The sequence below is a fragment of the Ctenopharyngodon idella genome, chromosome 11 (genome assembly GCF_019924925.1).
Source record: "Ctenopharyngodon idella isolate HZGC_01 chromosome 11, HZGC01, whole genome shotgun sequence".
NCBI classification, from domain to species: Eukaryota; Metazoa; Chordata; class Actinopteri; order Cypriniformes; family Xenocyprididae; genus Ctenopharyngodon; species Ctenopharyngodon idella.
In genome coordinates, this window is record NC_067230.1 from 3,942,595 (window position 1) to 3,957,140 (window position 14,546).

At 37.0% G+C, this 14,546-nt stretch overlaps 1 protein-coding gene, 2 long non-coding RNA genes and 1 pseudogene across 3 annotated transcripts; 3 read left to right on the plus strand and 1 right to left on the minus strand.

The window, feature by feature from the left end:
• Positions 1 to 1,183: 1,183 nt before the first annotated feature.
• LOC127522535 (uncharacterized) lies at positions 1,184 to 2,305 on the minus strand. The gene is made up of 2 exons (XR_007932623.1): positions 2,177 to 2,305; positions 1,184 to 2,070 (listed from the first exon to the last, which is right to left on the minus strand). It is a non-coding gene; the product is annotated as an uncharacterized LOC127522535 (long non-coding RNA).
• Positions 2,020 to 5,030, plus strand: LOC127522536 (uncharacterized). Its single transcript, XR_007932624.1, has 4 exons — positions 2,020 to 2,152; positions 2,246 to 2,467; positions 2,706 to 2,958; positions 4,903 to 5,030. It is a non-coding gene; the product is annotated as an uncharacterized LOC127522536 (long non-coding RNA).
• Positions 5,031 to 7,385: 2,355 nt separating this feature from the next.
• Positions 7,386 to 8,785, plus strand: LOC127522533 (transcription factor HES-5-like; annotated as a pseudogene).
• A 668-nt stretch (positions 8,786 to 9,453) lies between these two features.
• Positions 9,454 to 12,354, plus strand: LOC127522532 (transcription factor HES-5-like). Its single transcript, XM_051912618.1, has 2 exons — positions 9,454 to 10,619; positions 10,726 to 12,354. Exons 1-2 carry the CDS (start codon positions 10,563 to 10,565, stop codon positions 11,128 to 11,130), a joined length of 462 nt encoding a protein of 153 aa, XP_051768578.1. The 5' UTR covers positions 9,454 to 10,562; the 3' UTR covers positions 11,131 to 12,354.
• Positions 12,355 to 14,546: the final 2,192 nt, after the last annotated feature.

Genomic DNA, 14,546 nt, shown 5'->3' on the forward strand with positions numbered 1-14,546 from the left:
ATCATCAATGACATCATCAAACCATCTTGTCAAGCTCGAGCATGTGTGTAAATATCCATAAGTGTGTCGATTCCCTTGTGTGTGTCAAATATTGAGGTTTGTTGGGGTTTAGGATGCTGATGACACTAGAACTGTGACTCTGTTCTCCAGGGATTCCCACACTGAGACACAAACACAACAATAGAAGTGTGTCTATTCACATGATAATGAGTCTTAATGCAGGACAGATTCCCTACAAGCTTTCTCACGCCTCTGCTGCTCAGTACTTGTTATAATAAGCATATTTTTATATGAATCTGAAGACTAATTTCTCAAAATAAAGCATTTGATTTAGTTTGTTTCATTTTGAAACTTACATTATCAGTATCTGAAGTTGAAATAAGATAAATTTATAGTCCAATCTATTCATGCTGACCTCTGACCTCTGGTCTCTTAGTTGAGTTCTATTGTCTCTGAGGGTCTTTGAGTGAGTTCTGTTTCTCACGCTCTCTTCATTCACTCAATTCAATTACACTACAATAGACGTGTGTCCTACTGAAACCCACAGCAGACACACGTCTCCAAATGTTCACTGTCTTAAACTGATCAAACTGGCTGTTAGTTGGTTCCCTAACACAGGCAATATGAATCAATTACAGGTAGGAATCTGATACACTTGCAACGTGACTTAAATAGCCTACATTTCTATTATATTTTGAAGTTAAAAAAAAAAAAATCTGTATTTACTAATAATGAATATAAGTGAAATTAAAACATCAGGTTGTTTACAGTTTCCTTTCATAAAATGATTTATTATTATTAAAATTTGAGCACTAAGAAAAACACATTTGTCACTTCAAGTAGAATTAAATTTTCAAATGTTCAGAACTTAACTGGCCTAATCTCCCAGAGGGATCCTGATGAAAATTTTGTAAATTTTAAGCTATTTTGATGAGAATATTTACAAAAAGTCTGTGCAAGAGAGCATAATCTGAAAATGTAATTAAAACTAAAGGTTCAATATTTTAAGTTCTCGCTGTACATATACAATTCTATATATATATATATATATATATATATATATATATATATATACTCCTTTCTAATCAGGATCATTTTTAAATTTTATATTATTCTTCATTATAATTCCACTCTAAAGAAGACAACTGAATTCCATGACAGAACAGAATTCCACAGCAGAAAGCACATTTGACTTTTTTTATTTTTATTATTTAGTGATGTCATCATGAATGCAAATAAATAGGTGATAACATATCACAGCATTTGCATGAAGAGATCTCCAAAACACATTAAAAGCATATTGGAACTCACATCAAATATCAACAAACTTTACAAAAGTCATGTGACAAATGATTTACCACAAATCATTATTAACATTCCTCCACATGAGGGGTCATATTAAAGCATGACAGAAACTGTTAGTGCTTAAATGTGAAGATACTTAACAGTTAAGACATTCCACTAAAGGAAAATATATCATCCACAGGTGTCACACTCAACAGAAGTGAGTTTATATGGCAGAAAAACACACTGAACCACTTTTATATGTGATTCTATGATGTCCTATGAGGACAACAGATTGTTTATCATACTGATAAAATGTTCAAAAACAGTTCCCAATATGGGATATTTGTACTTCACATAAAGCAAAGATTTACCATTTCATGGTGAAAATGTAATTTGCCTTCATAGAAGGTGTATATGAATGTATTCAACAATACACAAAACATTTCCAGTGATGGAAACAAAATAAAATCAAATCCAGTAATATTGTTAATGACATCTAACATAGATGTGTATGATAAAATCTGACTCAGATTAACAGTCTTTGCATATCAGAAAGAACCAAAATGTGGTCCACATCCTTGGTGTCTAATATAGACTTGGCTTCCTCCAGAGGGCGCTACAGGATAAATCAATGCCTTTGCTGATGCAGCTGATGGATGGAGGAACCCCAGGATATCTGCTTTCTCCAGCTTGGAATCAGGCTGCTGCTGCTTGACGAACTCTGGAGCCAGAAGACACTTGAGCTGTTGAGACCTTCATCTTCTCCACTATTGGCTTTCTCAGCTGCAAATCAAGACAGAAAAGCATGAGGAAAGTGGCCTTCAAATTGAGAAGAGGCCGTGAAAGCTGCTGCAGTAATGTTGCTGTAAGTAGGATCATGTGAAAGTACCTTGTTGATGAGAGGGAGATGCTCCTTTGAGATGATTGGAGGTGTCATGTCTGGATCTCTGTGCTGTAGATCTCTCTGTGCAGAGCGAGTCTGATTTGCACTGGCTGCAGCTCCTCTATTTATACTCCCAAATCTCCATATGAATGTGTGAGGCTTGAGCTTGTTGGAGTTTCTCACAGTTTGGAGCCAATGGAAGAGCTCAAACAGACAATGAGGGATGTAGGCCGCCACATGCTCGATTATCCTCTATCAGGAGCTTAAAGCCCGTGTCTCAGGGGAGCAGGTGGAAGGGTGTGTATTGTTAGAATTATTAAAGCAGTTTTCTTGTTTTAATTGAGCAAGCTACTACAGCATTATTACTACAACTGGATTTACTGATGCAGTTGTGTGCAAAATTAAGTTCTTTAAAGAAAACTGCATGTCTTCTCACTGAAGTTGGTGCAAACATCTCTAGATATAGGACTTAACATTTTCTAATTCATAAATCATATTATAATTTATATGATCTTCATCATTCTCATTGCTGCAGTGACGTCACACTCATGTTGGACTCCAGATGAAGCAGATGTGTGTGTGTTTGTGCTGGTCAGTGTGAGTAGATCTCATGTGAGGTTCCCACACTGACTCTCTTCTTCACATCAATGGAGCACAAAAGCATCCAGAGTCCTGAATGGAGCATTAGTGACGCTGAAGACTCTGTGTTCTTCCTGACGTCACCAACCATCTGGAGGGAAACGGCCGGACTGGATGATGATGATGCAAAAAATGTCTATCATATAAAGGTAATGCCACTGCATAAACAGGTAAAATATTGGCAATACAGGAGAACTTAAATTGGAAAAAATGTTTTGATACAGTATTGAAAATATTATGAACAATTTTCATAAAATTGCAATAACTGATCATGTGATTGCATTGCATTTATGTGGCTTAATGACTTGACTGCCTTGACCAAATGTAAATCAGAAATAAAAAGGTATTATTCAGCTATAGCTGTTTCCAACCTTATATTTGAGAAGCTATTTTGCAAATAAAACCTGAAAGGCTTCTGCATGTGTACATCAAATCATTCAGCAGCTCATTACGTTTATAGAAATGCATTGAGAGCAGCAGCTACTGGGGTTTTCCCACACTCTGAACAATAGAAGTGTGTCCTCTTTATCAGCGTTTCATCCATTCACACACCTGTCCATCATGTCCTCAGGGCGTTTCACTCTGCTGATCATTAGTTAGCTGACCTTTTCAACCATGAAACAGTTTGACTTGCCACAAACTCACCTAAAACGTTTATGTCAGCTATATGTGAGTGTATTGTGTGTGTGTTGGATGGATGAATAATATGAAACATTACATTTTATAATGTCTAGGTATAAACTAGAAACCGGATTAACAATTAAAATAATTATATAGTTATTTAGTATTTGCATATATTGAATTCTGTGAGTTTTTCCATCTTTTTCCTTCATCCCATGGCATTTTGGAGTTTGGGCAGAAACATTTTGACAGAAACATTCCCAAAGTAAATGCTATAGCGATTAGAGAATATAAGGGAAGAAACTGTGGAGACATCACGTGAGTGGGGATTTAGGAGGAGAAATGTACAAAATCAGAAATGGCGGCGAATTTTAAAATGCAGTAGGCCTTTTTCTGAAAATGTGAATATTAATTCAGTGTAGCCTAATATAATTTAGACAAATGTATGCCTCAAATACTTTTAAAAGCTAATTTGTCTCACTGCAGGACATAAGCATGTTATCTGTCACCTACCTACCCACATTCTAAAAAATAACTGTAAAAATACGAAACAAATTTACACAGTAAAATACCGTTTTCCACTGAAACAGTAATATACGTTCTAGGTAATATTTGTAATTTTAAGAAAAAAGGGCTATAGGCTACTTTCTCAAAAACGACAAATATTATTACCTAGAATGCATTGTTTTTACGGTATATTATTGTTTCAGTGGAAAACTGTATTTTAATGTCACATTTTCGTATTTTTTTAGTGATTTTTTTTTAGAGTAATTTACCTATTGATTACATATACCCTACATGTAATCAATAGGTAAATTAGTGGTTTGGTCAACCTTTGACATTTATCATTACAGGTAACACAGACACACGAATACCGTAAAATTTGCAGACACCTGGACATTTGGATTCTGCAAAGAAAAAAAATAGCTGTTTATGGAGTTTGTTTTAGAAGCTTGTTAATGACAAGATTTTTTTTAACTGCCCCCATTCAAATAAACATTTGTCAGGTTCAGTACTGGATAACATTGATGCAATCAAAAACATTTATTTTATAGAAACATATTATGAGAGCTTTAAACAATTGATTAAAAAAATCATCACAAAAGTAATCAAATGATACACTGTATCTTTAAAAATGAAATAAAGTTCTTTTTTGCATGCATGTCCTCCAAAAGAGAGCATGGTCAAATGGTTCTAAAAAACATTCAGCACATTCCTCTTCAAGAGAAAAATACATTATATCTAAATGCACAAAATGCATGGTTCCCACAAGCTGACGTGTATCACAATCAATGCACAACTTGAGATGATATTCTCGCCTTTACAAAGTCTGCAATGACTTTATCAAAGTCCTTTAGGCGGGAAAAAGTCCAGAAAGAACAAGCAAACAAGTGCTATTTTCCTCCGAGGTAGATGTGCTAACACATAAGATCAGATCAAGTGCTTGACTTTTTGACCCTTTTCATTTGCAGGTCAGTCTGTGATGGACGTTCACTTCAGAACAATGGCGTCACGTCCTTTTCTGGAGAGGGAGAAAGACGCAGAAGTTCGCGAGAACACCTGGAGTAGCCGCTGGGGAAGATTAAGGCCTTTTTCGAGCTGAAGAAGGACACGGTCTTCTCCAAAATGTCGGATGCAGGAATACCATGATGGAGGTGGTCTTCGAAGGAAGATTTCAGTTTCTCTACTTTGCTGAAACATTTTCTCTCCAAGCTGTACAGTTTGCATCTGCAATCCGAAAGGGAGCATCTTTAGTGTCATTGTGAATGAGATCAAATGAAGAGCAGTAAAATTACACTGTTTCAAGTATTTCTATTCCTTTCTTACCTGGCATAGTGAGCGTTGTCTTGAGGGGTGATGTCCATGTAGGCAGGCATATTTGATGCTGATGTTGAGTTGCTTAGTGCTCAAGAGATTAAGTATCTGAAGCTTTCCTCTGAGATCGCTTCTTCAGTTGCAAAACCAAATGCCACACAAGAGCCTCAATCTAGCCTACTTTTATACCAAAGAATATCCGCAGCCAGCCAATCAGAGAGCAGAGGAAAATGGAACAATAGGCTTGTCATAATTTGCATTGGCCCGTGGGCTTTTAATTGAGCTCTTTAGTTGACAGGTGGGATTTTTCTTCTCTAGTGCCATCTGGAGGGTCAGCCGTGGGAGAATAATTGAGGGCATGAAGACTTGGGATTTTGATGTTCTCACACTCAGATAAAGCAATGGGGATTTGTGGAAAATATTTACTGTATGTGTATGATTCATTCACAGACTAAATTTATAGTTGCATGGGTGTAAAATGTTTTGACAAAAATAAGCCTTTTCATTTTTAATCCATGTTGATATAATAATAATAATAATAATTATAACTTCTTTTTTTTTAAAGTTATAGCTTCTGAAGGCATTTCACAAAAAAAGGGGAAAATAATTTAAAAATATATGTGAAATACATCACTAAAACACATTCATAGACAAATATGTAGCAAATGATGTATGCTGTATAAATCACAGACATGCAATGGATTTAAATAAATGTTATGCATAAAATATTTTTCTATAAATCAATATTCACTTGCACTTAAGAAAAATACATAAAAAATGACTGCTAGATTATTAGATTAAACTATTTAGAAATAGCGCTTTTGAAGGTAGCATCTCCAGATATTTTACGCAAAAAACATTAAAAAATCCAGCGTTAGCATCAGTTCTGGCAGGTCACGTCAGTCAAGCTCGCATCAGCTGACTCCCAGGTGACTTATGTCTACCTATAGGAATACGACGCCTATCACGGCATTCACATATAAGCTCCTCAGTATTATCAGCAGCTATTGCATTTCTCAGGAGCTAATTACCCTACTCCATCCCCAGCTCCACCTTTTTTCAGTCAGGATTGGCCTTATGATTCCCCTGAATCAGACTAATTCTTGAAATATGTGTACGTGTTAAATTATTGACATTAATTATATCTGCATATGTTGGTTCTGTTCTGTTTACCCTAGGGGAGTTATTGCTGCTCTCCCTGCTCTTGTCCATGCTAGTCTGCATGGATGCGCAGGGAGTTCTTGCCCAGAACAGAACCATACCACCAATACAAACTCTATGCATTATCAATTATATTTGACGATAGTGGTCCTGACAGAAATGCTTGTTTCTGCCACAGAATAATAAAAAAATATATAATTGCGACTTTTTATCTCACAGTTCTGACTTTTTTACCTTATTTGCTTGATATAAACTTACAATTGCGAGAAAAAAAGTCCGAATTGTGAGATAAAAAGTCGCAATTACCTTTTTTATTTTTTATTCAGTGGCGGAAACAAGCTTCAATAGAAATGCTCACATAACATTTAGTAAGTAAATATGCAATCAAAACAAAAATTTAATAGCGTCCATTAGGCTTCCCTCCAGAAGCCCAGTTAGTCGAGCCCTGTGGGAACAGACACACTTCTATTGTGTGAGTGATTTAATGTGATGAATATAGAAGTGTGGGAAGCCGTGTGTCTCTGTGGCTCCCACCAGCTCCAGGAGCGTTGGGGCGTGTGATCGGGGTCCATATTATGCCGTGAGCCAGCTGTGTGTGTGTGTGTGTGTGTGTGTGTGTGTGTGTGTGTGTGTGTGTGTGTGTGTGTGAAACACAAGCCTGAGAGCAGGTACAACCGCAGAATTCACAGAACACCTGCTTCACTAGAATATCCTGTTACATTGACCTAAAATACTGTATCATTGCAGCATTTCGACTGATTCTAAACTGCAGCAGCATGTGCTGATTTTATTTACTGATTACAAATAAATTATTTTTTAAAAATTCAGTGTGCATTGCACATTTTTATGGTTGATAACACTGTGTTATTGTTGTTCTAACATTAGAGAAAATGAAATCTTGGCACGTGTTTGGTTATGATGGGTGTGTGTTCATAAAGTGACATTAATGTGAACACAAGGTCAGGACTTTCCCAGATTCTCCCCTGAGACACGGGCTTTGAGCTCCTGATAGAGGATCATCGAGCATGTGGCTGCCCACATCCCTCATTGTCTGTTTGAGCTCTTCCATTGGCTCCAAACTGTGAGAAACTCCAACAAGCTCAATCCTCACACATTCATATGGAGATTTGGGAGTATAAATAGAGGAGCTGCAGCCAGTGCAAATCAGACTCGCTCTGCACAGAGAGATCTACAGCACAGAGATCCAGACATGACACCTCCAATCATCTCAAAGGAGCATCTCCCTCTCAACAACAAGGTACATTCACATGATCCTACTTACAGCAGCATTACTGCAGCAGCTCTTCTCAATTTCAAGGCCACTTTCCTCATGGTTTTCTGTCTTCATCTGCAGCTGAGAAAGCCAATAGTGGAGAAGATGAAGGTCTAAACAGCAGCATCGAGCAGCTCAAGTGTCTTCTGGCTCCAGAGTTCGTCAAGCAGCAGCAGCCTGATTCCAAGCTGGAGAAAGCAGATATCCTGGAGATGATGATGCTCAACTTCCAGTTGGCATGCTGTCAATCAAGGCTTCTCCAGGTGTGTCCGTGAGATGGTCCACTTCCTGTCCAAAGATGAGATGAGACTGCTGAAGCACTTCCAGAAGCTGCAGACATCATGTGATCAGAACAGGAGGGAAAGTGTCCTGCCTCGGCTGAGCCGCCCAGACCAGAACACCTTCAGCAAAGAGATGAAGGTCAACAAGAGCGCCATCTGGAGGCCTTGAGCCTTACAGCAACCAGCAGCACATACTGAACATCTACACTAGATGACTGTCATTTAAGCTTCTCTTTTTGAAAAAAAAAAAAAAAAAAATGTGTGTATAAAATTCCTTTTTGGATAAAATTGTATTTATAAAGTACGTTATGATACAGTGAAGACTTTGCTTCACTTTACTTTGCATTAGATGTAATGCTCCTGGATGTATAATATGCAAGACACTTATTCAGCTTTTTGAATGCTTCTAACTTTGTGTGTTTTAACATGAATAAGTTTAAAATCATTTCTGTTTATAGAAAGAATTAAATTTCCCTTCTATTTTCATGGGTTCTATTAGGCTACTTATTTCAAGTAATCTCAATTTGTGCTTCACATTGAAGCTAGATTTAATTTTAACCTCATAATGAGTCATTTGAGTAAATTGTTATTTCTCATTTTTTGAGCATGTTTGGACAAATCTTGTCAATTTATGTTGTAAACAGTTCCTTTTTGGAACAAGTTTGCTTAATGAACACATTCCTTTCATAAAGGCATGTATTGTTGTGATGAAAGCTTTGTGAAGTTTTCAACTACTGACTTGTATTGTATCAATATACGTGTGTATTTGAGTGTGTGCAAAACATCTGCTTTCTCATTGATCTAATAAATCAAATTGCTCTTCAATCATTTTTTGCTTTTCACTGGTATATAAGCACAAACATTTTAAATGCAAGGAATGTTTAATAAGTGATCAGTTACAACATGATTTGATTAAATAACAAAAACACACCTTTACAAAAGGCACTGATTGAGACTAAAACTCAAATTACAGGATTTTCTCATTACGTTATGCTTGTCGTACACTGTAGACAATTCTCAAACTAGATTAAATCCAAAAGAGCATGCAAATGTTGCATTAAAAAGCAACAAATCTTACAAATAAGTGAATACGCCAAAACAAACGTTTTGTCAAAGCAGACATTCACTGATAAAGCTCTAAATTATTTGTTCTTCCACGGTCTCCATAATGGCACTCTTGACGATGATCGTTTTGCTGATCTGTGCACCAATCCACGCTGCGTGGAGGCCATTAAGTGCATCTGATTGGTCCTTTGCAGCACGTAGAATCGTTTGATCGATTCTCTGTCGTCGTGCGTCAGGTCTGCGTGGAGTGACACGTGACGCAGCGTCTCCTGCAAGCACTGCGAGAATCCGCGAGCGTAGCTGGAATTGGCGCGTTGTTTTAAAAAACCAACGGTCATCTCCAGAATATCGGCGTTGTCGAGTCTAACAAACTGCTGCTTGGGCATCTGTGTAGTTTCGTGAAATAACTCTCTCAGATGTACGAGGGGGGGGATCTGTTATAAACAGAAGATTTGTCATATACACACGTAGTGCAGCAGTTCGCTGTATTTATATCTGAGGTAACGGGTATTTCACGCACTTCCCTTGCTTTCCCACACCATCAGCCAATCAGAGAGGAGCAGGAGCTACGAGCTTTAAAATCCGAAGGTGAGATGGTTGTTTATAGCACGCGAGTTTCCTTCCTCTCCCGCTGTGGGAAAACACTGTCACGAGCCACTAAAAGTGTGCCTGACACCTGCTTAGAAGTCCAGTGGTGTTGACACGACCAATAAGTCGGTGTGAGGCAATAAAACGAGTCCGACACGCTTCAGACATCGAGACTTTGATCTTTGCAGAGGTGTTATTGCTCCAATGAAAACGGACTTTCCCAGCCTCAGGTCCCAGTTTATTGCATTGATGTACGTTACAGAGGGTCTCCAAAGAAATGAAAAGAAATTGCTAACGTGTGATTTTAACAAATGTAATCTGCACGTGCGTGAGTTAAATTAAATGTTTACCATTCATTTTATCAGAGGTGAAAAAGTTTGAACCTTTTAATTCACAAGCCCCACTTTAATTTGACTTAAAGAGAGTGTGGTATTCCAGATAGAAATCAGTAAAATAATCAACATTAATACAGATATTATCAACAAACATTATTATTATTTTTTAGAAACATCTTAGTTTCAATAAAAATTAAATTTTATGACTATATACAACATATTAAAACTCCCAGCACTGGATTTTGTTAGTCAAAATAATGTTTGCATCAAGTTTAGATTATATATATAAAAAAAAAAAAAAAAAGTAAAGATGCAGTTTAATCACATATTTAGTGCATGAAACGCTAAATTTAATTATTGAAAGAGTGATTGACCTATTGATTAATTGGAACCAGATAAGGTAAATGTAAGTCCTGTGGGATTTGTACAGCCAATGTTTGATTTGATTTGTTGAGGACGCCTCACCCACTGGCCTCAGAGTGTGGGAAAGCTAATCCTGACTGGGACTCATGGCTTTGTAATGCTAATGAGCTCCTATAAATAGAGGAGCACGACCCTCATTCCCAACACAACCAACTTGCTCTCCTCAGAGAAACATCTCTCCATCTGAAAGAATGGCTCCAACTTACATGACTGACTACTCCAAACTTTCCAACAAGGAGAAACATAAAGTGAGTATTTTTTTACTCTTAAAAATCAGTTGTTTCTCTTTTATTCTGCTACAGATTTCAATCAAAATGAAGCAAAGAACTAACCAAATGTCTCTTTCCTCAACAGTTAAGAAAACCTGTGGTGGAAAAGATGCGCAGAGATCGCATCAACAACTGCATCGAGCAGCTCAAATCCATGCTGGAGAAGGAATTCCACCAGCAGGACCCAAACGCCAAGCTGGAGAAAGCCGACATCCTGGAGATGACGGTGGTCTTCCTGAAACAGCAGCTGCAGCCCAAGACTTCAGCTCCACAGAAAGCCCACTTGGATGGCTATTCCCAGTGCTGGAGGGAGACCATGAACTTCCTATCTGTCAACTCCAAGGTGGACGCTGTACGTCAGCATCTGAACCACTGCCAAGAATCCCAGAGATCAGCTAAAGTCCTCACTCACATGTCTCCGGCTTCCCATCAGCCCACGAAGGTGAAGGAGGAACCATGTGCTCACAGTCCGCTCTGGAGACCCTGGTAGAGACCCCAAGATGACAGACTTTCACATTCAAACTAGATGGTGGTTTTACCATCTCTTATGTTGTAGGAGATAATTCCTTTTCTATGTTAATTTCTTTTGAAAGAATGTCTTCACGTTGTGAAGTTTGTGGATGGAAATGGGTTTCACAATGTGAAAGTCTGATCTTCCACAGATGATTGTATTATGATCAGAGGTTTATTGCCTCTATAGTTTTCCTCATGGATGGACAGTAATATACGTATAAATAATCTTCATGATGAAGAGTCGAGGTTTAACTCCTGTGGAGTTGATAATTATTTGCAATGCAAATGTTATTGTTTCTTCTTATGAAGGATGTGATTTTTCACTTATGTCTAATATATGGTGACATATGTTACTTGTGCAAACATACTGTCACAAAAATAAACACATTTGAATATAAACAATCCTGCTTTCCTCTATGTATGATTAATAGACTTTTGAAATTTAAACAGTGTTTTTTTTTTTTTTTTTAACAAACCATCTCACGTCAGTTGTCAAGTGGTCTTATTTTCAGATAATGGGGGTCCATTTACACTTTTACCTTAATGTAAACTCCTTCAGAGTTGGGGTATGGATCAATCTATCTGGGTTTATTTTGCAATAATGACCCTTACAATAATAATCCCTTACATTCTGAATATTAAATGAGTTTAAAACCATGTATAGACCCCCAACCCCAATGATGAATGTGATTTCACCATGTTCCTACATCAACATTTTTGATGTTCCTGGAACAACATTCCAATCAACCAATCAAATTTGAGGGACAAGTTTACTGTTTATGTCAAGTTTTGGCTTACAACCAGGGTTAGGTGCTTCTACATCAGTGTTATTCACCTGTCTTTCCCCTCTCATTTTAGGGATAAGTTATGGGTAGGATTAGGTTTAGGGGTAGGAATAGGGTTAAGGACAGGAATGTTGTTCCAGGATCAACAAAATTTGTTGGTCCAGTAACATTTATTACTTGGCAAAATCATGGTGACCATATTTTAAAATCTGTCCTATGCCCTTTAAGCATTTTTTTTTTTTTTTAAATAATGTAATCATTGGCATGTATTAGTTGAGTGTGTACCAGGAGCATGACTACAGAGTTCAGTGTGTGAGAAAGAACGCAGGGGCTTAATGTTCGTGTTTGTACTTTGAAACCCTTGATAATAGGCACTGTGTGCTGTCAGCTCTGGTTTCATCAGACAGCTGGTGTGGCTGATGGAGGAGGAGGAGGAGGAGGAGGAGGAGGGGGGGGGGGGGGGGGGCACGTCTCCCATCATGTGTGGGGCCGGCTTCTCCCAGGATTTCCCACACCCGCGACTCTGGCTCCCGTTTCAGATCCGACATTAAGGAAGTGTGCCGTACTAAATCATCCATTAGGTATGGTGGTGTGAATCCTGACCCTTCCCTTCTATTGCCCCTAATTCAAATCTGAGCCCCCTGGGAAACAGCCAGTCACTTGTTGTTTGAATCTACTTGTTGCAAACTTGAAGTGATGTATTGTTACAGGTCATGCAAGTTTTAAAGATCTTTATACTTCAGAAACTTTATTTTCTACAAATGTGGATTCAGAACAATTAACATTCTGAACACAAAGACAAACATTAAAAAGAATATATAACTAAACAAACAGGAATTAAAAAAATACAACGAAATATATAACCATGACAGGTTAGCTATGCATTTTATATTCCAGCTGAAGTATTTGATTTAAATAAAATCTTTTGGATGTAAATTAAATGCAAGTATAACACACAAATATATATACTGTATATATTTAAATAAAATGTTATACAACTAATTTGGATGCAATTAAATTGTATAAAATACTGTTGTTATGAACTGTTGGTGTGATTTACTTGTACATCATTTGATCATTTTTACACTTGCATGCAGGTGTATGGTTTAATGATCTTGACAAAAATATTATTTGACCAAATAATTTCAGAACAGTATTGTGACCCTGGACCACAAAACCAGTCATAAGGGTCACTTTTTTGAAAATTGAGATTTATATATCTTCTGAAAGCTGAATAAATAAGCTTTCTTACAAAGGCCGAGATACAACTATTAATGAAAATCTGGAATCTGAGGGTGCAAAAAAATCAAAATATTGAGAATCGCCTTTAAAGTTGTCCAAATGAAGTCCTTAGCAATGCATATCTACTCACAAAAATACATTTTCGATGTATTTACGGTAGGAACATGATCTTTACTTAATATCCTAATGATTTTTGGCATAAAAGAAAAATCGATAATTTGACCCATACAATGTATTGTTGGCTATTACTACAAATATACACGTGCGATTTATGACTGGTTTTGTGGTCCAGGGTCACATTTACTGAGATTTGAGAATGGGTAGAAGTATTTAAAGTGCTGACACACTTTTCTCACCGCATACACTGAAGGTGAGACGCATTTTATGGGACTGTAAGGCAAATACAGTAGATGTCAGGATGGCCATGTGCCACTGTTGAATTTACAGGATCAGGAAGCCTTTGGTTTCTGAGGGTGTCAGGCAGTGTAATCAGGTGACGGCACACCTCAAGTGAACACACACACGTACAGACACAAATAATGGCTGTTAGATCCCCTTTCAGGATCGCCCTCCTCCTCCTCCTGTCCTCTTCAGGTCCAAGCTGCTGATGTTATCAAGTGTTACAGACAGCCTTGTGATTGGCTTGTGAGTGTGGGAAAGCGTCAGACGCTTCAGACCCATGCAGACAAAGGATTGTAAATGGAACATGCCTGTGTGTCATCAGTCCGAACTCCAACATAGTGTTGTTTATAGGTGATAAAATCATGTTAGGAGAAAAGAATCCTGTGGTGGCTACCCTAGAATATTTTAACACAAAAATGTTATAATAAAACAATATGTTGAATAAAGAAACGCATCAGTCTTGCATAATTAAAAAAGTTTCACTTTGTTAAACTTAACATATACTGAAATTGTGTTTCTAAGGTTGGAGGTCAGCAACTCAAAATAGTGTTAACAATAGCACTCAATTATTTAGTATTTAATCCTCAATGCAACTGTGTAAGTTAATGTCAGTGTTATTTTATTAATTTTTGTATTTTTCATTTTAACTGTAGTTAAATTGTAGTTTTATTCATTTTAATTTGTTTTAGTTTTACTTATTTTAGTACATGAAGTTAAGCTAAATGAAAATGAGAAATGTGTTAGTTTTTATATCGTTTTAGTTAACATTTTTTCCTTATTTCAAGTAACAAATATGTTTTTTATGGTTTTAGTTAACTATAATAACCCTGATTAATGATATGCAATGATTTTCATATTAAATATTTTTGCTACAACATGTCACTTCACACTAAGAAATGATTTTCATGATTTGTTATCACAACATTTTTGCTTTTGTCAAATCAACTTAGATAATTAATGTGGT